The 25342-nt window shown below is 38.1% G+C and overlaps 1 protein-coding gene across 1 annotated transcript; it reads right to left on the bottom strand.

Annotated features, from left to right (window-relative positions):
• Positions 1–15939: 15939 nt before the first annotated feature.
• Positions 15940–17011, bottom strand: LOC107854918 (germin-like protein subfamily 1 member 11). Its single transcript, XM_016699914.2, has 2 exons — positions 16816–17011; positions 15940–16696 (listed from the first exon to the last, which is right to left on the bottom strand). Exons 1-2 carry the CDS (start codon positions 16946–16948, stop codon positions 16146–16148), a joined length of 684 nt encoding a protein of 227 aa, XP_016555400.1. The 5' UTR covers positions 16949–17011; the 3' UTR covers positions 15940–16145.
• Positions 17012–25342: the final 8331 nt, after the last annotated feature.

Genomic DNA, 25342 nt, shown 5'->3' with positions numbered 1-25342 from the left:
AATAAACTACTGATATCTAATGGAGAAATAGGTCTATGATAGTTTCTCACCGCCTCGGTCTTTTGAGAATCAACTCTAATGCTATCACCAAAAATAATATGACCAAGGAATGCTACTGACCTTAGCCAAAATTTGTACTTATTGAATTTGGCAAATAACTTATAGGCTTTGAGAGTTTGAGGTACAATTCTGAGGTGATTCGTGTGATCACTCTCGCTATGGGAATAGATAAGAATGTCATCTATGAAGACTATAACGAACATGTACAAGTATTTCTTGAACACGTGATTATTAAGTCCATGAAGGCTGCTGGGGCATTATTGAGTCCAAAAGACAAGACTAGAAACTCGAAGTGACCATTTTGGGTTTAAAAAGTTATTTTTGGAATGTCACATTCTATGACTCTGAGATGATGATAACCTGATCTGAGGTCTATTTTATAAAAGTAACTGGCGCCCTGAAGTTGGTCAAACAAGTCAGCGATTCTAGGAAGTGGATATTTATTCTTGATGGTGACTTTGTTCAATTGATGGTAGTCTATACACATTCTTAGTGAACCATCTTTCTTTCATATAAATAGAATTGGTGTGCCCCATGAGAAAATTTTGGGTGTGATGAACCCCTTGTCTAAAAGGTCCTTTAACTATTCTTTTAACTCTTTGAGTTTAGCTGAAGCCATTCAATATGGCAGAATAGATATTAGCTGAGTGTCTGAAAGAAGGTCTATCCCGAAGTCGATTTCCCTTTTGAGAGGAACTCCAGGAAGATCCTCGGGAAACACATCTAAGAATTCATTTACTATTGGAACTAACTCAAGACTAGGAGTCTCTGAACTAGAGTCTTAGACTCGCACAAGATGATAGACACATCCCTTGGATATCATTTTTCTCGCTCTAAGGTATGAAATCAACTAACTCTTAAGCGTTGTAGTACTACCCCTCCATTCAAGGATTGGTTCATTTGGAAATTGAAAATGAATAATTCTAGTTCTACTATCAACTGAGGTATAGCATGAATGGAGCCAATCCATGCCGAGAATGACGTCAAAATCTGTCATCTCTAACTCTACTAAGTTTGCTGAAGTGACTTTCTAAAATATCATAATCGTACAGTTCCTGTATACCCACCGGGCTATGATAGATTGACCCATTAGGGTAGAGACTGAGAAAGGTTTTGTTAAGATTTTTGGTCTAACTTTGAAATTGACACCTATATAGGGAGTTACAAAAGATAAAGAAGCTTCTAGATCTAGTAAGGAATAAAATGTAAATGGAAGATTTGTAATGTACCAGTGACCTCATCAAAAGAACTTTCCTAATATTTTCTGGTTGAAGTGCATAAAGCCTTTTTAGGCATTGTCTACTTGTGGCACTAGAAGTGGCGCCCTGCTGATTCGAGCAACCATACTGAGCTGAAGGACGATTGTACTGACCTTGTGAACTTGACTGAGGATAGTCTCTCATCCTATGGCCTGGCTTACCACACCCAAAATATACATCACTTCCAGCTCTGCAGATACCCTGATAGTTTCTACCACATTTCTAAAAAAGAGGATTTGTTCAAGGACTGTTGATGCTACCTAGGATTTAAAGCCTAGAACCCTATATTTATTACCATTTCTGAACTTAGGTGTTGGAGCACTGACTAAGGACGGAGCCAGAACTAAATGTTTCAGGCGAACTGGGAACGGTTATCGTCTTCAGACTTAGGCTGAGTGAAATTGAAGCTACCTATTCTAGCTCTTTTGTTTTCCCTTTCTCTCTCTTTATTCTTAGCCTCTTCTATCTGCTGAACATGGATCATTAGCCTGGATATGTCCATCTTCTTAATTAACATCATAGTTTTGCACTCCTTAACCATACTTCTGATACCCTAGACTTGAACTTGCTCATTCTGGACCTATTGTCTGTACTATATGGGGAGCATACCTGGCTAACTGAGTAAACTTTAGGGAATACTCTTTCACACTCATGTTGCCTTGCCTAAGATTGATGAACTCTAACACCTTGGATTCTCTCAACTCTAAAGGAAAGAATCTATCAAGAAAAGAAGTATCAAACTCTTCTCATTTTATGGGCTCTGCATCTGTACCCTTGTCTACCTTCTACTTCTTAACCCACGTATGAGTTATATCTTATAGCTGATAAGCAGCTAACTCAGCACTCTCACTGGAAGTCACTCCCATAATATTTATGACTTTCTATACCTAATCAAGGAACTCATACGGATCCTCGATCCTGAAAATAGGAAAGGATTCATTTGGGTGAAGTTCAAAATCCTGGCTGCAGCAATATTGGCCACTGGGTTTGCCTGAAAAAAGCTATTCATTCATTCTGAGCTGCAATAGAATGGGCTTGGGTGGTAAACACAACTTTAAATTCTGTATGGGAGACATGCTCGTATAGGGGATCTACCTGAATGAGCTGAGGTAATGGCTGGTTTCCTGTTCTTCTTTTATTGGTCTTTTTAGGAGGCATGTTCTATAAATGTAAGGAAGAAATAAATTAGACTAAGAGTTTAACTTGAGCCCATCATCACTCTCACGACATGAATACTGAAAGAAGGGAAACTTTCCTAGAACGTCTCACAGCCCCTAGCCAATGTGTGTCATACTATACGCCCATGTACAAGACTCTACTAGATGTGGCTTTCATACTCCTTAGGAATCCTTTGAACCTTAAACTCTGATACCAAGTTTGTATTGCCCCGAGTCTGCACTCCAGATGCCACACGGTGCTTACGACCCTGAAGGACCACAGCTAACCCATGGTTGGTACTCGCTGTGAGCACTGAATAATAATACTAAAATTATGTGAAAATTAGGCTGAAATGCCAAAAGGTTCATAATCTGAATACTGATAAATATAGAAACTAATAATATCTAAAAATTGAATACTATTTGAACTAGTCTTGTCTAGTCTGAAAATCCTCTAACTAAACCATCTAAGTGTGCAGTTGATGGGACAAGCCCCCAACTAACTCTAACTAATAGAATACTGAATCTACTATAATACTAAAATAAACAATATCCTCGATGGATGAGGACTCACTACTGAATTTGATGCTGCCAACTAAATCTGGCTAAGCGTGATCAGGAACCTAAGCGTTCAAACCTATGATATGATACATCATAGCGCAAAAAAATAGTATGTGATCAGTACGTGGAATGTACAGGTATGCTATATAAGGTAAGGTTGAATACATAGGTTCATATGCATAAACAATAACTAACTGAATGATATGAAATAACTGAATAAGAGTACATGGATAACTGGAGCTGCTGAAAACACTGATTATGCAATACTATGCATATACATATACATACTGTGTCAGAGATTTATACTAAAATTGAGTACTGATAACTAAGTAACTATATATGAGATTACTGATAACTAAATTTCTGATAACTGGGTGACTATTTTGATAGTCCTGATTCTATAGAACTGAACTGGGTTCTATGCTGAGACTGAAACTAAAACTGTGGGAGGTAATCATCTAATCGACCTGCCCCTCTCTGAATTGATTAGGAACAACCTATAACCCCTGTTGGAAGGATGTTAGTACTATGCCACAAGTACAAATATTGGCTGTGTAGATCCGTTGAAATATCATCCCGAAGAATAAAGGGTCACTCTCTACTGGCAGGTTCCCTGATGAGAACGATATTACCCTCAACTGGAAGGTAAACACCTTATCAACCCTCAACTGGCAGGTTGACATCTCAACCTACACTGGCTACGTAGTTCTGGAACACAAAGACTACTACTAGGGATCACACCCTCTACTGACAGGTGAGGCCATATTCTTGGGTTCATTCGGTGCTGAATTCTACTCCCAACTGAATGACACTGATTATTTAATTGAACTGAACTGGACTGAGTTTTACTAAGTTTTGTAACTAACTGAGTACTACTGTTTGTAATATTACTGAGACTGTTCTGTAGCTACTGTAGTTCTAGGTAAACAGCTATATTTTTTGGTATTGAATACCCCCAGGACTCGATAGGATTGATGGTAAAGCATGGCACAATCATGAGAGCATAACAATAGTTTCTTGTTAACAATACATTTATTTATATATTTTGTCAAACACTTGAGAGGCATGAACTTGTACATGAATGGGACCACATGATAACATGTCATGATGTCAATGTCACTACTCAATTTACATATAAATCCTATCAAACACTAGGGGAGTCAATGCCACTACTACTACTACTACTACTAATAATAATAATAATAATAATAAACATTCAATTTGTAGATTTAAGGAGTTAACATGAGAATCACATAATTCATCACACATGCTATCTAAATTTCATAAAACTTACAACTAATCATGGATTTAAACCCAAACAACACCATGAACATGAATACAATCTAATTCAAGTATGTAAATCATAAATCAATAAGGTTGTAGCTTTAAAAGGGGTTCTTGGAGTCCATGGGTGAAAGGAACCCATGAATGAATACCTAACAACCTGAGAAATTTAATTCTTGAAGATTCTTGATGGAGTTCTTGAGATTTGTTCTTGATTTCTTGGGGGATAAGGTTTTCTATTTGAGAGAGAATGATTTGATTTCTGAGAGGTATCGCGACACAGTGGCATCGCGGTGAGCCACTGGAAATTGGCTGAAAATTGTTTAAAATAGACAATTATGAAATTAATCTTTGGCGCGACATGGTGGTATCACGGAGTCTCATTGAAAAATGATAATTGGGAAAATGAATATTGGCACGACGCGCTGTTATCGCGATGGAACACTAAAAAATACCAAATGGGAACTGGAACTTTAGTGCGACATAGTGAATTTGCGTTACGCCATTAAAAATTAAAAATCGTCATTTGGGCCTTCACCACGACTCTTTTCTTCTCAATTTGGCACACTGTTTCACTAAAAATGCTATAACTTCTCACCGAGGTATTGGATTTGGGAAAAATTTATATCGTTGGAAATCTGACTGAATTTCTTACACAATGGCAAGTCTTAAACTGAAAAATTTTGTGTATTTTTAAAATTTTATATAGAAACACTCGTGTACTGGGAGCTAAACTGTCTAGGATATAACGGGGTATTAAAATTCATGTGAGGGATTATTGGGTTATTAAGAGGTGTGAATGGAAAATAAAAAGGTGGTATTTTTTATTTTTTTTGAAAAGACACCAAATGAAAGAATGCAATTTGAATAGGCACCTTTTTGGATTGAATGGTTATGACCTTTCCAATGGTTGTGACTTTTTCGAAGAGTTGCACCTTTATGAAGGGGTGTACTTTCAGAACTATTTCTTCTCTTCGTGAAGCAATATCTTGATGGTTATAAATACCATAATTTTTCCTCAAGTAAAAAAAATTAATTTTTAGTAGAAAAATAATTTTCTTCTTAATCTAAAAACTCTCTTGTGATCATTTGATACCAAACGGTATCTACAAGAGCACAAAATAGTCCACAAACTCACAAAACAGTCCACACGTACAAGACATCAAACGGAAATAACAAACACACAAACTTGAAAGATAAGGAGATAGATAACTTGACACAAAGAGAATATAAAATGTAGAAACTAAAGAGTGTATCAAACTCTAAAACCTCTACGAATCACATTACCAAGCACTAAATTCTTACGATAATACAAGAGGAACTCCGTTTACTCAAGCACTCTCATTTCTAGCCGTCTCACAACACAAGTGGAACCTTTCACTTGTGAAGCTTAAAATGTTTGGTGGTCTACTCTCTTCTTGAGAGGAAATATGGTGTTCAATGTTACAAAGTGATTTTAAAACGAGCTAGCTAAAGAGAACAAGACTAAAGAAACACCTTAAATAGTCTTTACAAAAAAGGATGGTAAAAAAACCCTTTTGCCCTTAATGAAGGGGTGGCAGGCGTGGAGTGTTTGGGGAATCCTTGGGGTGTATTTTGGGCCCCTAAGGTCATCCCCCACATGTCAAGACATACACCCCCTTGTTGAGTTTGCAACCAGCTCAACCGCGTCCATTTTCATAAACGCACCTTGAAGCCTTTGTAGTTCCCGAGCTTGACTTCTAGTAAATGGTCTCAAGCCTGTGACACCCGTATCATCCTCTCCATATTGAGAGGATTTTGACCTCAAACTCATGGGTTCTTCATATTTAATGGTATCATCCCGTGAGAGATCACACATGTTGAACGTGTTATGCACTTGGTATTTCGGTGGCAAGTCGATCTTGTAAGCATTATCGTTGATTCTTTCAAGAACTTGGAATGGACCGTCAACTCTTGGAAGAAACTTGCCCTTTCTTTGGTTGGGAAACCAGTCCTTACGTAGGTGTACCCACACCCAATCTCCCAGCTCAAGTACAAGACGCCTTTTTTCTTTGTTGACTTATTTCGCCACATCTTTCTTCTTATTCTCAAGCCGCATCCTCACCTTCTCATGCAAGATTTTTCATGTATTCAGCCCTCTTGTTTCCATCTAAGATAATAACAAAATCACTTGGCAAAGGAGTTAGATCCAAGGGGATTTGGGGATTGAAGCCATAGACACATTCAAAGGGCGTAATGCCCGTACTCGAATGGAACACCTGATTGTAACCAAATTCTATGAGAGGTACGTGATCTTCCCAAGATGTCAAATTACCTTTAAACATGGAACGTAGCATGGAACCAAAGGTTTAATTTACTACATCCGTTTGGCCATCGGTTTGTGGGTGGCAAGACGTAGAAAACAACAATTTAGTGCCGAGCCTACCCCACATTGACTTCTAAAAGTGACTAAGGAACTTCGAATCCCTATCACTTACAATGGTTCTTGGGATTCCATGTAACTTAACAACACTTTCAATAAACAAAGAAGCTACACTAGCCACATCTTCACTATTTTTGCAAGGAATAAAGTGTGCCATTTGGGAGAAATGATCAACGACAACAAAAATGGTATCCCAACCCCTTTGAGTCCGTGGCATCCCCAATATGAAATCCATAGAAACATCAAACCATGGGCGTGATAGAGTGGGAAGTTTGGTGTATAACCCATGAGGAAGGAGCCTCGACTTAGCACTCCTACAATCCATGCATTGGCCGCAAATTTTGACAACATCTTTGCGCATCCTTGGCCAGTAGAATTGCTCCTCCAATATTCCAAGGGTCTTATCAATTCCAAAGTGACCTATGAGACCACTGTCGGGTGCCTCCCTCACAAACAACTCTCTCCAAGAGCTAGAAGGTACACACAATCGTCTCCCTCAAAATAAGAACCCATCAAACATGGCATAAGGACTAGAATCTGAGGTCCTCTTTTCCCTACCCACGACTTTACCTTAACTTGGAAGACAAAGTAGACACAAGAACATGCTTCCTAGACAATGCACCGGCTACCACATTACCCTTTCCCTTTTTGTATTGAATTACATAGGGAAAGGTTTCAAGAAATTCAATCCATTTGGCATGTCGTTTGTTAAGTTTATCTTGTTCTCGAAGGTGCTTCAAGGATTCATGATCCATTCGAATTACGAACTCCTTGGGCCAAAGATAGTGTTGCCAATTTCCTAATGCTCTAACCAAGGAATACAACTCCAAATCATATGTAGAGTAGTTTAGAGTTTCTCCTTTGAGCTTTTCACTTAAATAAGCAATGAGCTTTAAATCTTGCATCAAAACAACCCTAATGCCTACCTCACTAGCATCGCATTCAACTTCAAATATCTTATCAAAGTTAGGCAATTGTAACAATGGTGCCAAAATGAGCATATCTTTCAAGGTCTTAAAGGCCTTAGATTGCTCTTCACCCCATTGGAAAGGTTGGTCCTTTTGGATAATTTTGGCCAAGGGTGAGGCAATGGTACTAAATTCTTTGAAGAACCTCCTATAAAAACTTTCCAACCTGTGGAAGCTCCAAACTTCTCCCACGGTTTTTGGGGTTGGCCAATCTTTAATGGCGGTTATCTTGAATTCATCTACCTCGACTCCGCTCGAGCTCACAACAAATCCTAAAAATACAAATTTATCCACACCAAAGGAGAATTTTTCAATATTAGCATACAACTTCTCTTTCCTAAGAACATCAAACACACTTCTTAGATGCAAGACATGTTCATTAAGAGACTTACTGTAAACTAAAACATCATCAAAGTACACGACCACAAATTTTCCAATAAACGGCTTCATTACATAATTCATTAGCCGCATAAAGGTACTAGGAGCATTGGTAAGACCAAATGGCATGACCATCCACTCATATAGACCAAATTTGGTCTTGAATACGGTCTTCCATTTATCACTCGGTTGCATACAGATTTGGTGATATCCTCTCCTAAGATCAACCTTATAAAACACACAAGAGCCATTTAGTTCATCAATCATATCATCTAGCCTAGGAATAGGGTGACGATACTTTACCATAATTTTATTTATGGCTCGATAGTCCACGCATATTCGCCACGTCCCATCCTTCTTCAGCACAAGCAACACCAGGACCGCGCACGGACTCATGCTTTCCTTGATGTATTGTTTGTTAAGGAGGTCCTCAACTTGCCGTTGGAGTTCCTTCATATCCATGGGGTTGCTCTTATAAGCCAGCTTGTTCAGTAATTGCAACCCCAGAACAAAGTCGATTTGGTGCTCAATTCCTCGAAGTGGAGGAAGTCCTTGTGGCAAATCGCTTGGAAATACATTATCAAATTCCTGTAAAACATTAGAAATAAAAGACGGGATAGGAGAAGTGGATGGATTAGCATTCAAAACATGAGCCAAAAGTAGCATGGGAGTAGTATCATCATACTCTTTGAATATGTCGCCCTTGCGATCTAACATTACCATCGAATCCCTACCCCTCAATGCCGAAACTCCCTCTTCACCCTCACTCCACCCACTCTCGGGTTCCTTCCCCTACCTATAGGTTCTTTCTCTTTTTTCCCCTTTTTTGCAAACTCTTCATTTGTCGATGTGCCTCACACACTTGTGATGGTGATAGTGGTCGGAGGTTATACTTACGACCCTTGAACTCAAAGGAATAATAGTTGGTTTGGCCATCATTCTTGGTCAACCTATCATATTACCATGGTTGACCGAATAAAAGATTACAAGATTGCATAGGAATGATGTCGCAAAGCACCTTGTCTTCATAATTCTAACTTCGAACCAAATCACCACTTGATGAGTCACCTTTAACTCTCCGCAATCATTCAACCATTGGAGCCTATATGGACTCGCATGTGGAGTAGTTAGCAATTTTAAGTGATCCACTATCGAGGCATTAGCTTTATTAGCACAACTCCCGCTATCAATAATCAAGGAGCACACACTCCCCTTAATGAGGGACTTGGTGTGAAAGAGGTTTTCCAATTGGATAGGATCATCCAACACTTTGCTAATCATAACTCTCCATACCATATAGTTAGGTACTTCAAGTTCGCCTTCTTGAGGCCAAACCTCTTCTTCATCATCATCACTATGCCTCTCGACCTCCCCTCCTTCTCCATTTTGCGAGACTTCTTTATTTTCAACCGTTTCAAGCCCCAATTATTCCCCCAAGAAATACAATTTTCCTTCCCTTAATATCACATTTCACCAATTAGGACACTCACTAGCCTTGTGTCCTCATCCATGGCACTTGAAGCATTAGAATCCCTTGATGTTGGAAGAGACATTTGGCTTTCCCTCAAACCGTGGAGGAAATGGTTGAGCACTCTTGCTCATGGGTGGGGTCTTGGCTGGTTATTGCTTGAATTTGTTCCACCCTGAAGATGATGAAACAATTTCTTTCCCCTTGGTCCAACCCAAGGACCCTTGGTGGGATTTGGTTTTGTATGTCGACCTTTTCTTGTTCTCTCATTTAATCTCTAAAGCCTCTTGAAATATCCCTTCAATAGTTTCAAACTTATAAAGTGTCATGTGCGCAGAGATTTCCTTATTTAGGCCGACCTTGAACCGGATGATGTCGTTGCTCACTTGCTCTCCTCTATGATCAAGTTTCAAGATGAGTTATTAAAACTCTTCATAATAAGCTGCCACACTTTTGTTTCCTTGCTTCAAGTTATACAATTTTGCAAGGAGTTCATGTTGATAGATTTCGGGAAGGTACCTTTGCCTTATAAGATACCTTAATCGAAACCAAGGAGGGGGTTGCCCCTCAATCAATACGTTGCCAAAATGTTTGACATACTCCCACCATGTGGTAGCATATCCCTCAAAATGAGCAATGGCGTAGCAGCTTTTCTTCTTCTCCGTGAGATCATTCACTTGAAAGACTCTTTCGCATGCGGATTCCCATGCGAGAAACTCTTCGGGATCACTTTCTCTCTTAAAGATCGAAAGCCCCATTTTTATGGTATTGAGGCCAACATCTTTTTCCCAAACACCTTGGCCGCTCCTACCTTCAAGCCCCCAGTTCTCCCTAGGTTCTACCCTTCTACCTCTCATCCCATCTTCCATCAAATAAGGATCATCATATATTCCATACCCTCCCCTTTGGTTCTCCCTCACAAATCCCTCTTCTTATATTGGCGGGTTTTGGACATTTGGAATTTGGTATGGCGGATTGGTATTTAGTGGTAAAGGTCTTTGGATTGGCTGATTTTGGTTTGGAGGGGTCAAATTTAAGGGTGGAATTTGGGTTCCAAGTCCGTCATGTGGGACTTGGTGATGTAGAAAATGGCTAGGTCCTTTAAGGCCTTGGCCTTGTGAATAATAGTTGGCTTGAGGTATGGCATTTGGTGGGTTCATTTTGGGTGTGTGGCTTCGGGGGTAATGGTTGGAGATGTGTTTTGAGGACTTGAGGGTCAAGAACTCCATTGGCTTTCTATCCTTTCCATTCGACCACTAATAGAGGCCACTTCTACCCCTAACTTATCAAGACCCGCATTCACTCTAGCTATCCCGAGACAAGGATTCAAGATTAGCCACAAGAGCATTCAAAACATTTTGGTCCACGGTTTGTGCATTGGAAATTTTGGGTTCCATGTGTAATGGTTATATTTGCTAATGTACCTACAAAATGAACAAACGTTAGTTCAAAATACGCTCACACAATCTTCACACTCGGCTTCCTCACTTGGTTCTTCAAGTGTTGTAAGCCGGCTATCAACTTGTGAGAACTTGGGAATGAGTTGACTCTTGAGTTGGAGTGGATTTCGGTTTGAAGACTCAAAAAAAATTTTGTACGCATTTGAACCAAAAACAACTATGAATTTTAAATAAGAAAAGCACCACAAAGAACGTTGACACAAAGACATACTCGAAAACTAGTTCACAACTTAGTAGGTTCTTACTTAGTTGCCAACTAGTGTAGGAGTCAATAGAAAGGAAAATAGTAGAGACAAGAAAAGAAACTTGGAAGGTCCTACGACTTGAGTTTTGTTGTTGATGTGGCCCTCACTTCTTTTTCTTTTGTCCGTTTGAATTTGTTGTTGAAGTGGAGTATGATTTTTTTTCAAGACTGAAGAGGTTCAATCTTGTGTGTTGATGAGGATTTTAATTTTTGGAGTACCAATACAAGGCCTTGGACTCTTTTTCCAAAGGTCAAGAAGGTGTCAAGAAACTTTTCACCAACTTGCACCAAAATGGCAAAGCAGCCTTTTGTTTTGGCTTTGTCCCTTTCCTCTTTTGGTCCTTCTTGAAAAAGGTTTTGACACTCTTTTGGTAAGGGAGCTTTTGGGGGTCTTTGGCTGATTTGCCTGTTTGGTGTTTTCTTGAAACTATTTCCAAGACAAACACAAGAACTAACCTCTCTCTTCCTCTTTTCAAATCAAACACCCCTTTTGTTAAACATTCACCTCAAGAACATTATGAAGAACAATAAGAACACTTATGAACAACAACAACATTCACACTGTCCAACCCTTTAACAACACTAACCAAAGCTTCAAATCTTGGACCTTAGACTCAAGTGTGCTAGGGGGACAACAATCTAACACACGAAACTACTAAGACAAGTAAAATAACACCTAAATCTAGACACTTCTAGGCCAACATAAGTCACCAGATAACACTATTTTTTTGCCTTTTCTTTTTTTTTTTTGGACTTTTTCAACTAGAAGAGCCCAAGATTGGTGGTGTAAGAACATTACCAGCCTTCGCTATGATACCAAATGATACCAAACGGTATCTACAAGAGCACAAAACAGTCCACAAACTCACAAAACAGTCCACACGTACAAGACATCAAACGGAAACAACAAACACACAAACTTGAAAGATAAGGAGATAGATAACTTGACACAAAGAGAATATAAAATGTAGCAACTAAAGAGTGTATAAAACTCTAAAACCTGTACGAATCACATTAACAAGCACCAATTTCTTACGGGAACACAAGAGGAACTCCGTTCACTCAAGCACTCTAGTTTCTAGCCGTCTCACAACATAAGTGGAACCTTTCACTTGTGAAGCTTAAAATGTTTGGTGGTCTACTCTCTTCTTGAGAGGAAATATGGTGTTCAATGTTACAAATTTATTTTAAAATGAGCTAGCTAAAGAGAACAAGACTAAAGAAACACCTTAAATAGTCTTTACAAAAAAGAATGGTAAAAAGACCCTTTTACCCTTAATGAAGAGGTGGCGGGTGTAGAGTGTTTGGGGAAGCCTTGGGGTGTCTTTTGGTCCCCTAAGGTCATCCCCCACATGTCAAGACGTACACCCCCTTGCGAGAGTTCACAACAAGATCAACCAAGTCCATTTTCATAAACGCGCCTTGAAGCCTTTGTAGTTCCCGAGCTTGTCTTCTAGTAAATGATCTCACGCCCGTGACACCCGTATCATCATGAAATCATTGAGAGTGTTCGAAGTTACTGAAAATTTGAGGTACCTCTATTTTTAGAAAGAGAATCATTTTATCCTGGGAGAAAAGATTCCATAACCTCAAGAACTTGAGAGAAATAAATTCCTTAAGGACACACCGAGCATTCGGTGGACTTGATTCTATAATTTTCTGCTTCATCTTATTTCTTAAAGTTAATAAACACTTCATTTTGATAGTTCATTTAATTATTCATTTAGACTTGTGTTTGGAGTTGTTGTAACTTCATTGTAGTTCTTGAAAGTTGTTCTTGAAGTTTGTATTAAAAACATACAGGTTTGTACCCGATGAAACAACACGTATGTTGCAACTCAAAAGTGTACTTCCAAATAGATTGAGTAGATAGGTGCATTTGTAAATTGGGATCGTATTGGTGCCTGCAACTGATGGACTAAAATGAAAATATAAGTTGTAATAACTGCCGTTGTGGCAGAGCTAACATCTTAACTATGGGGGTTCAAAATTGAAAAATATGAACAAAAGAACTAGTCGAAGAGGGTTCAACGTCCGCTATATATACCTTAAAAAAAATTTAAGCTTGTACAAATAGTATAGTTTTCCGCCTAAGGAGGTTCAAATGAACCCCCTCACTATTAGCTAGCTCCGCCCTCAGAGGCGGAGCCAGCCTAGTAATAGGGGTTCATCTGAACTCCCTTTGATGGAAAATGATACTATTAATACATGGTTAAAATAATTTTTTATATATATATATATATTGATCTTGGGCATATTTATATGTTTGAGCACCAATATTCATCCACAATAGCCCTAGTTTTATGAGCTAAAATATGTGTTTTGATTATGTTTAGTGTACAATTGCATGATATGAGCTAATGGACATGATTAGTGATGAAGGATGAATTATTGATGCATTTTTTGATAAATTGGAGGCACAATGGGAAGCACATGATGATTGATGCTATGATTTGATTAAATAGAGTATTGTAGACAATGGAAGGAGTCGAAAAACATGTTCAGAGAGTTGGATTTAGTAGCGGAGCAATGAGCTGAAAGGAATGGAATTTTTGCCTTAGAAAAATCTATGAAAACAATTTCCAGTGGAGGTATGCGATTAGCGCGCGTCGCATGCTCCACTTCAGGGGTTCCAGGACTTACCGTAATTCTTGAAGACAAATTCTAGTGGGAGCATCCGATTAGCATACGTCGCATGCTCCAGTTTAGGGGTGCTATGCCTTGACCGATTTTTCAGAGACAAATTCCAGTGGGAGCATGCAATTAGCGTGGGTCGCATGCTCCACTTCAGGGGTCTATTGCCTTAGAATAATTTAAAGAGCTAACGACGCACGCTCCACTGCTATGAAGTACATCGTGCAGCGCATGCTCTATTCCTCCAAGATGAAGCATGTGAATCATGCTAGAGTCTACCCCAAGGCAAATTTTGGCCCAGTATAAAAGGAAAAAGTGAAGAAAGTTTCAAGCACTCTTTGAAAAGCATAGTAGCGATGGAAAACACACAAAATTCTCTCTTTTAGGGTTCTTAGAATTTCTTTTGAACTTCATAACTTCAAGATCAATTCTTGATATGATTAATTGCTTTTTTTTTATGTTAAATTCTAACATGAGTGGCTAAATACCCTTGTTCCGGGATTGAGACCAAGAAAATGATTACTCTTTAATATTCTTTATCGTAGTTTCTTTTTAGATAATCATCTGGGTTGTTCTTAATTTCTTGAGCTTACTATTTTGATGAGTGACCACCATTAGAATACATCTATATTTCTATGTGAATCCGGGAGGAGAATCGTAGGATAGAATGAAGAAATGAAGGAGAAAGGTTCTTTTCCTTTTATTAATTAAGAGGCTTGAATTAGCATCTAGGATAGGGATATACCTAGAGCCTTTCTTGGTTCAATTGCTAGAAGACAACTTTATGAATCTAGAAGAATTGTTGCATCTCTGCGGGAGTTGTAGTTGCAATATTCAATAGATAGAAGAATTGAGGTCGGGAGACCAAGATCATAGCATAAACCTTGTGAATCAACAACCCGATAACCAATTAGACTGCAATAAGAATAGAGATTTGTATGATTGTTCGAAATGCCTTGACCCTAGAATTCTCATCATTACTGTTTACAACCGTGCTTGTCTTGCGATTGTCACAAATTGCTATTTATTATTTATTAATTTATATATTTATTCTTTAAATTCCAAATTATCTTGATACTTTGCAACACTTAATACCTCGTTGTCTAAAACTAAAAGTTGGTTAAATTTCTAGTTGTTTAGTCCTCGTGGGAATGATATCCGACTATCTAAGTCACTATATTACTTGTACGATCACGTGCACTTGCATGTGCGTTTGAGACATAACATATATATATATATATATATATATATATATATATATATATATATATATATAGAGAGAGAGAGAGAGAGAGAGAGAGAGAGAGATAGTTGGTGTAATATACCACAATTACAATAAATGATTATAGTTCAAAACAAAATGATTAAAAGTGAAGTAAATAAAATAATCTTCTTCTTGGCTAAGGCACAGATATCTCGCTCTCTTTAAGGAGATTCAAGTTCACTACGGCGTAATCTACACCGATCCAACAGTACTCTCTTGACTTGTCCCCCCAAGGATACAACAGCCCATCAACGATGTACAACTCAAGCAACCTTGAATTAGTTGAAGAGTCCAAAATTTCACCATAAGAACAACATCCTTCTAACATATTAAACTCTCTTTTTTATAGTGAATATAGTTAAAGACTTAGTGAAAGAGAGAGTTGAGACAAAGAAAATATTTTGTCTTTAACTATATTCACTATAAAAAAAGAGAGTTTTATATGTTGAAGGAAGGTGCTCTTATGGTGGAGCTTTGGACTCTTCAACTAATCAGGAGTTGCTTGAGTTGTACGTCGTTGATGGACTGTTGTATCCTGGAGGGGACAAGTCAAGAGATATACCGTTGGATCAATGTAGATTATGCCGCAGTGGGCTTGAATCTCCTGAAAGAGAGCGAGATATCTGCGTCTTAGCCAAGAAGAAGATGATCTTATTTTCTTCATTTATTTCAATTGTAATAATTATTGTGGTTTGTGGTATGTATGTATATCCCTAGCCCATGTTGTGCACAGGCGTTTCTCGAACAGTATTGTACAAAAGTCAAAAGAGATGCAATATTAGTAAACAGATACCATCATGCTAAATATTACTAACATAATATGCTTCATATTTTTATATTCAATCTTCCTGGAACAAATCTCTTGCTCAAGAAAGATTATGTAGTTACATATATTTCCACTTGATTTATTAGGAGTTATTGAGTAAAGTATTATTCCAACGCTTTCATAAGACGCTGCTGAGCAGCAACAGAATCATATTTCTAATGACATACTATAATATAGCCTAAGAGAATTTCCTTCGAAGTTCTGCAATCTGTGTCTTATTAAGCTGGAAGCCTTCGGCAAGAATGGTATCCATAACACGTGGTGTTGAAGAAATGATTGAACTAGGAATCGTGATAAGTCCAGGATTTTGACTGTTGTACGTGCCAAACAGACTAGCTTTTTTGTTTCCCACATTATACAGGAAGTGAATAAGACCTCTTGGGAACACAAACACATCGCCAGGATACAGGATTTTGGATAAGAGGCGAGTCTTAAAGATGTTCGCAGGATCACTGACAAAAATTCCTACAAGGAGCGTACCCTTCAGGACAGTTACCAGTTCAGTACCTCGAGGATGCGTGTGAAATGGAAAAAGACTTTGTGGTTCAATGTCAGCACGAGAAGTTGAAATACCAAGAGTGTTAAGTCCAGGCATTTCCTTTACACCCACAACAGTTACAGCAATACCAAACTTGGGGTATACATCTCTACTAACATTAAGACCTGAAAAATAGAAATCATTTGCTGTTGCAAGCTTTGGGTTTTTGCAAGTCTTTCCATTCACGAAAACTGCACAAGTAAAATTAATTAAGCTAAACATATTATTCATATAATAGTAAAAGCTAACAAATGACTTAAATTATACAATATATATACAAAAAATTATGCCTACTATGGAAGACGATTACCTGAAGTCTGATTGTCAGTAACAGCTACACACGTGTCCTGTAGAGGTTCGTTATCATAAGCATAAGCAGGGAGATAAAAGAAAGCCGTAATGGCTAATGTTGTTAGGAACCACCACATGCTCATTGTTATCATCTGCAAAGTTTATTATGAATATTTTTCCAAACAACCAGAAATGTATGACTATTTATACTCTCATTTAGTTGAAAATATGAGAGAAAACTATATGTATTGAAAATTTTGCACGTGTCTATTTGGTAGAGGCTAGTATAAGCCATAGGGTTTAGATTTTCCACATGAATCAATTATGTATATGGTGTCACAAAATTATGTAGAGATTCACAGATTTTTCCTTTAGGAAGAGGGGTAAATTTAGCCTAGAAAATAATAGGTTGGGTTTGAGGGACCGATACATAGACGTGCAAAAGTAAAACATACTAAATAAGTTAGGTATGATTTTGATCATTTTCTGTAAAATAAACTTAAAAAGTTCAGTACTGTGCACTATCTAAGCATCTATTTACGTATAAATCTCATGATAACTTTCCACCTCATCGAATATCGTCGTGTCATCCATCCAGATGAGGATCTTTTCTGTTCCAAATGATGTTGATTTTGGCCAAACTTATAACAAAGATCAAAGTCTTAAATTTAGATACAAAATTATTTAGCTAGTTCCGTTGTTATTTGCTGTCAAAAAGGCCATTTTGAAAATTATTTTGCTAAATACATACAAGTTTTTTAAAAAATTTCATGTACCCACTTAAATCCACATCATCACTAACTTTCCTAACTCAACAAATTCACCCACAAATTTTATAATAATTCACTTTAATCCAATATTTCTAACTTAATAAATTCACCCACAAGTTTCTAATAATACATTTCAACCCACTCCATCATCCAGCATTATATATAAAATATATTGGATTTCCAAAAATAATTAAAAAAAATTCAATAGCTTAAAATAGAAGTTCCATTTCCCTCCAAAAATGTAACGCCTCGAATCTGATACCCGGAACGCTACACGGTACTCATGACCCTGAAGGACCACAAGCTAACCCATGACTGATATCTGTACCTGAACACTGCATAATATACTGAATAATTGCGGAAATAAAGGCTGAAAGGCCATAAGGTTCAAAACTGTAACATAACTGATAAAAATATAACATCTGGATGGGATATAAAATACCCAAAACAACTGAAATAAACTGTCTGAACATACTGTAGTCTGAAAAGCCTCTGCATCATGACTGAACTGTATGAATAAGGAGTTGATGGGAGATGTCTCCAACTAGCTCCAACTAATAAATTAATTAATGAGGTAATAAAGTAATAATCATGTCCTTGAAAGATAAGGACTCACTGCTAACTCTGATTGCTGAGACTAGAATCTACTGATGCTCTGGAGCTTGTGTCTCTGAACCTATGGTATAAGACACCATAGTGCAAATGTGTCAGTACTTTGAATGTACTAGTATGCATGTGAGGTAGGCTGAATGCATGGGGTTCATATGCATGAACAATACTGACCAACTGCCTAATATGAACGTGAGAATGCATTTATGAATACATGGTAACTATAACTGAGATCGTATTAACATGAATTTACTAATAACTGACATGATTGGTAACTGAGTTATGATGACTGATATAACTAATAACATGAGTGACTGTATCTGACAGTCCTAAATCTAATGGAACTAGTTGAGTTTCATACTATTCTGAGTTGACTGTATCTGACAGTCTTGAATTCTATAGAACTATCTGAGTTCTATTACTGATACTGAATGACTGTATCTGATAGTCCTAATTTCTTTAGCTGAAACTATGGGAAGTAGTTATCTAACCAACATATCCCAAATAACGCATTATATCTGAGTTGGGGTCCAATCTGTAATCCCAATTAGAAGGGTGTCAATATCACGCCATCGGTAAGGACAAGTTATGAGTGACCCTCATCTGACAGTGTCCCCAAAAAAGAATGGTGGGACCCTCATCTGACAGTGCTTATCCAACTCATCAACCCTCACCTGACAGTGTTGATGTCTCAACCTATGCTGGCTACATAGTTCTTGAACACAAGGATGACTTCTGAGAATCACACCCTCATCTGACAGTGTGTGTTCCCATCCTTGGGTTCACTCAATACTAATTTCTACTCCCATTTGAATAGACACAATACATGAATTACTGAACTTGAACTGGACTGAGTTAATTGAGTTTCGTTGACAGATGGAATATTACTGAGATTTTTGTATTACTGAGCTTTCAAAGATTACTGGGATTTTTGAGTTTTTCTGAGTCACATGACTAATTGAAGTATATTGAACATGGCTTGACTGAGGATATCGTGAAAACATGACACTGGCTCTAGGCACATAGCTAAATTGTCGGGTACAAGTACCCCCAGGACTCGATGGAAAGAAACTGACAAAGCATGACTTTCTTAAATACATGACCAACATCATAACCCATAATTTATTTATTGAGGCATTTCATCAAACATGTGATATGCATAAACTTGTACATACATGCGGATTGCATAATATCATACTAGTTGGGCACTTTTCCTTCACATAGGCATTTAATTAAACACATGGTATGCATAGTACATGTAGACAACATTATACAACAAAATAAACATCATGATTCAACTCTAATTTCATCTTCCAAGGGTTTAATCATAGGTTCACATGAATCTACACCTATACTAATCAATTTCACATAAAATTGATCACCCAACATGGATTATAATTCAATTGGTCATTATCAACATGAACAAAAGCAAACCCAACATGAAATTCATAAAAAAATCCATACACTTGAACTTTGAAAAGAGATTCATTGGCTTCATGGACGAAAGGAGTCCATGAATGAACACTATGCATACCTGGTAGTGAGTTTCTTGAAGTTATTGAACTTAAGGAATTTAAATCTCTTAGTTCTTGAAGAAGATTTGGATTTTGTTGCTTAAGGATTGGTCTTAGGGAGAAAACTCTAATTTTTGATGTTGTGGAAGAATAATGAATTTTTTTGATGCCTTGATCGGATATTACTATGTATATAAAGGGTGGTAAAAGACCAAAAAAGCCCCTTTAAAAACAACTTAAAAATAACTGAACGGGATATGCGACGGTGGGTGCGATGGTCCATCGCTGGCTCGACGGTCAGTCGTTTCGACCGTCGCATGTGGACCAGGAAAAGGACTCACTGCCTAAGTAGCGACGATTTGGTTGACGGTCCGTTGCAAGTTCGATGGTCCATCAACCTGGCCATCGTACCTTATCCAGAAGGTTACCTCACTGCCTTGGCTGCGATGTTCAAGGCAACGGTCCATCTCTAGATCGACGGTCCGTCAACCTGGCCGTCGCAACTGGGCGATTCTAATAGCTTTCGGTAAAACATCCATAACTTTTCACTCCGATGCCGGATTTAGACGAAATTAGTATCGTTGGAAAGCTAATTCAATTTCTCACATGATATAAAGTGAAAATCTTAAAAATTTCACGTGTACAAAAGTGGATTCATCTTTTAAAGAAAGCTTCTAACATTCTTAGGACAATTTCAAGCAAGAAAAAAAGTATGGGGTATTCAATATATCCCCCTTGAGAACATTTGTCCTCGAATGAGACTGAGAATAAGGGGAGAAGATAAACCGATGTACATACTGAATATCAATGACTGAAATGTGATTTCATAACTGACATGGCTGATAAGTGAATATATCATACTGAGCCTGCATATCTGATGCTTGTGTAACTGATTCATGAATGCATGGCTAAGAGTTTTGATAAACCAAGGTTCTCATAATGAGAATACATGTCTAATGCATTATTCAATAATTGAACTGATACATGAATGCATGACTGAATATGCAATGGTATTTAATACCAAGTTTGTGATGAAATTCTGAACATGAACTGTATACCAATCTTGTAACTGAAGTCTGAACATAAAACTGAAAAACTTAAGGAGAACGATTACCTTGATCTTGATCTAAGTTGGCGGAGAAGATGTGAGGATACTTGATTCTCATATCTAATTCTTCTTCCCAAGTAGCTCCCTCAACGGAATGATTTCACCAAAGAACTTTGACTAGAGAGACTTCTTTGTTCCTCAGTCTACGAGTATGATAGTCTAGGATTTCGACTGAAATCTCTTCATAAGAGAGGTTGTTCTGAACATCTATGCTCTGAATAGGGACTACAACTTCTGGATCACCTATGCACTTCTTGAGCAAAGATACATGGAAGACTGGATGAATTGAGGCTAGATCTAAAGGCAATTCGAGCTCATAAGCTACCTTGCCAAAGCGACTAAAAATTTTAAAGGGATCGACATATCGAGGACTGAGCTTTCCCTTCTCACCGAACCTCTTTACTCCCTTTATGAGAGATATCTTTAGATAGACATAGTCACCAATATGGAACTAGAGATCCTTTCTACAAATATCTACATAAGAGTTCTGTCAGCTCTGGGCATCCCGGAGTCTTTCTCTGATCAACTGAACTTTTTCTAAGGCATCGAATACTAAGTCAGGCCTTATAACTAAGGCCTCACTAACTTTGAGCCAACCAACTGGAGATCTGTATCTCCTACCATAGAGAGCTTCAAATGGAGCCATCCGAATACTGGAATGATAGTTGTTCTTGTATGCAAACTCAATCAAAGGCAAGTGGTTATCCCAACTACCCTTGAAATCAATTGCACACGCCCTTACCATATCTTCTAAAGTCTAAATGGTCCTTTCTGCTTGGCTATCTATCTGAGGATGAAAGGCTATACTGCGATGAACTTAGGTACCAAGACCCTTTTAGAATGTTTTCCAGAAATAAGAGGTGAACTGGGTACCTCTTTAGGAGATAATAGATAACAGAATACCGTGCAATTTGACCAACTCTCTGATGTAGAGTTTGGCATAATCCTCAGCTAAATAAGAGGTATGGACTGGAATAAAATAAGCTGATTTAGTTATCCTATCTACAATGATCCAAACTGAATCATGCTGGCGACGAGTACGAGGCAAAGCCGTCATAAAGTCCATGTTCACTTCTTCCCAATTCCAAGTAGGAATACTGAACTCCTGCATGGACTCACTAGGGTTTTGATGCTCTATCTTAATCTGCTGACATGTAGAGCACTTGGCCACAAACTCTACAATATCTCTCTTCATCCCACTCCACCAATAGATTTCTCGCAAGTCGCGGTACATCTTTGTGGCCCCTGGATGAATAAAGTATCGTGTACCATGTACTTCTGCTAGAATTTATTGCTTTAAGTTGTCTATACCTGGAACATACAGACGGCCCTGACAACGCAATACACCATCTTCCCCTTAGGAGAAAACCTCTACTTTCTGATCCTTGACTTACTCTTTCAACTTAAAAAGGTTGGGATCTCTATCTTGCTTTTCTTATACCTCGGAAAATAGAGATGATTCTGAGCTACTCTGAACCCATATATCACCCTCCTCTGAATCAACTAAGTGAACACCTAGTCTAGAAAGTTGATGGATTTCCTGAGCTAACTTCTTCTTACTGTCCTCAACATGAGCAACACTACCCATGGACAGTCTACTGACAGCATCGGCCACTACGTTGGCCTTGCTCGGATGATAAAGGACACTCATGTCATAATCTTTCAAGAGCTCTAACCACCTTCTCTGACGAAGACTGAAATCTTTCTAAGAAAAGACATATTGAAGGCTCTTATAATCTGTGAACACATCTACATGAACTCCATATAGATAATACCTCTAAATCTTTAAGGCCAAAACTACAGTTGCTAACTCAAGATCATGAGTAGGATATTTTTCTCATGGGGTTTAAGTTTTCTGGAGGCGTAGGTGATGACCTTACCATGCTGTCTGAGGACACAACCCAAACCTACTCTAGATGCATCACAATACACTACGAACCCATCTGAACCATCTGGAAGAGCTAAGACTGGAGATGAGGTAATTCGAGTCTTCAACTCCTAAGAACTCTTCTCGCAAGGATCTAACCACTGAAACTTGACTTTGTTCTAAGTTAATCTGGACATAGGGGATGCAATAGAAGAAAATCCCTCAACAAACCATCTATAATAGCCATCCAAACCCAAGAAACTACTGATATCGGATGGAGAGACAGGTCTGGGCCAGTTTTTTACCATTTTAGTCTTTTGAGGATCAACCCTAATGTCACCACCAAAAATGATATAACCAAGAAATGCTTCTGACCTTAGCCAAAATTTGCACTTACTAAATTTGGCGAACATTTGATGATCTCTGAGAGTCTGAAGTACAATTCTGAGAAGGTCTGCATGATCACGCTCACTGTGGGAATAGACCAGAATATCATCTATGAAGACTATGACAACATGTCCAAGTACTGCTTGAACACACTATCGTTCACCCAAGAAACAAACTTACTCATCTTGGTCCTACTAGCTACAACCACATGAGGAGCATATCTGGCTAATTGAGTAAACTTAAGGGAATACTCTTTCACCATCATGTTGCCCTACCTGAGGTTGATGAATTCTAACACCTTAGCTTCTCTTATCTCTCGAGGAAAGAACCTCTCTAAGAATGCGGTAACAAACTCCTCCCACTTAATAGGCTCTGCATCATCTGGCCGTTCTGACTTCCATTACTTGTACCATATGTGAGCAACATCCTACAACTAATATCTAGCTAGCTCAGTACCCTCAACAGTTGACACCCCCATAATGTCAGTAACCTTCTGAACCTGACCAATGAATTCTTGAGGGTCCTCATCTAACTTAGACCAAATAAAAGATGGACGATTCATTCAAGTAAAGTCCTGAATCCTAGTTGCAGCTAAATTGGCCACTGGGTTTGGCCGGAATAATAGCTGGTCGTTCATTCTGAGCAACAACTGACTGGGCAAGAGTAGTGAATACAGCTCTGAACTTTGCATGATAAACATGTTCACCCAAAGGTTCTTTGGGCTGAGGGGCTGACTGATTCTCGTTTCTTCTTTTTGGAGGCATGTCCTATAGAAGAAAGGGAGAAACGGATTAGACCAGACTGAGAGATTAACTCGAGATTATGCTCACTGGCACAACATGAATACTAAAAAAAGGAAAACTATTCCTAAAACATCTAATAACCTCCTATACATAAATGTGGCGTGCAACACACCCATGTATAAGACACTACTAGATGTGGCTTTCAGACTTCCTAGGACACTAATAAACTTTAGGCTCTGATACCAAGTTTGTAACGCCCCAAATCTGGTACCCAAAATGCTACACAGTACTCATGACCCCGAAGGACCACAAGCTAACCCATGACTGATATCTATACCTAAACACTGCATAATATACTGAATGATTGCAGAAATAAAGGCTAAAAGAACATAGGGTTCAAAATTGTAACATAACTAATAAAAATATAATATCTGGATGGGTTATGACATACTCAAAACAACTAAAATAAATTGTCTGAACATACTGTAGTCTAAAAAGCCTCTACATTATGACTGAACTGTATGAATAAGGAGTTGATGGGACATGTCCCCAACTAACTCCAACTAATAAATTAATTAATAAGGTAATAAAGTAATGATCATGTCCTCAAAAAATGAGGACTCACTGCTAACTCTGATTGCTGAGACTGGAATCTACTGATACTCTGGAGCTTGTGTCTCTGAACCTATGGTATAATACACCATAGCGCAAATGTGTTAGTACTTTGAATGTATTGGTATGTATGTGAGGTAGGCTGAATGCATAGGATTCATATGTATAAACAATACTGACTAACTGACTAATATGAACTTGAGAATGCATGCATGAATACATGGTAACTATAACTAAGATTATGATAACATGAATTTACTAATAACTAACATGACTAGTAACTGAGTTCTGATGACTGATATAACTGATAACATGAGTGACTGTATTTGACAGTCCTAAATCTAATGGAACTAGCTGAGTTTTGTACAGTTCTAAGTTGATTGTATCGAACAGTCTTAATTTCTATAGCTAAAACTGTGGGAAGTAGTTATCTAACCGACATGCCCCAAATAACACATTATAGCTTAGTTGGGTTCCAATCTATAACCTCGATTGGAAGGGTGTCAATAACGCACTACCGGTAAGGACAAGCTGTGAGTGACCCTCATCTGACAGTGTCCCTAGAAGAGAATTATGGGTCCCTCATCTGATAGTGCTTATACAACTCATGAACCCTCACCTGACAGTGTTGATGTCTCAACCTATGCTGGCTACATAGTTCTGAAACACAAGGATGACTTCTAAGAATCACACCCTCATCTGACAGTATGTGTTCCCATTCTTGGGTTCACTCGGTACTAATTTCTCCTCCCATCTGAATAGACACAGTACATGAATTACTGAACTTGAACTGGACTGAGTTAACTGAGCTTCATTGACAAACAGAATATTACTGAGATTTCTGTATTACTGAGCTTTCTAAAATTACTGGGATTTCTGAGTTTTACTCAGTTTTCCTGAGTCACATGACTAACTGAATTCTACTGAACATAGCTT

This window comes from Capsicum annuum, chromosome 1, assembly GCF_002878395.1.
Source record: "Capsicum annuum cultivar UCD-10X-F1 chromosome 1, UCD10Xv1.1, whole genome shotgun sequence".
NCBI classification, from domain to species: Eukaryota; Viridiplantae; Streptophyta; class Magnoliopsida; order Solanales; family Solanaceae; genus Capsicum; species Capsicum annuum.
Note: the sequence above shows the minus strand (reverse complement) of the source record. Positions and strands in the feature narration are given on the sequence as shown.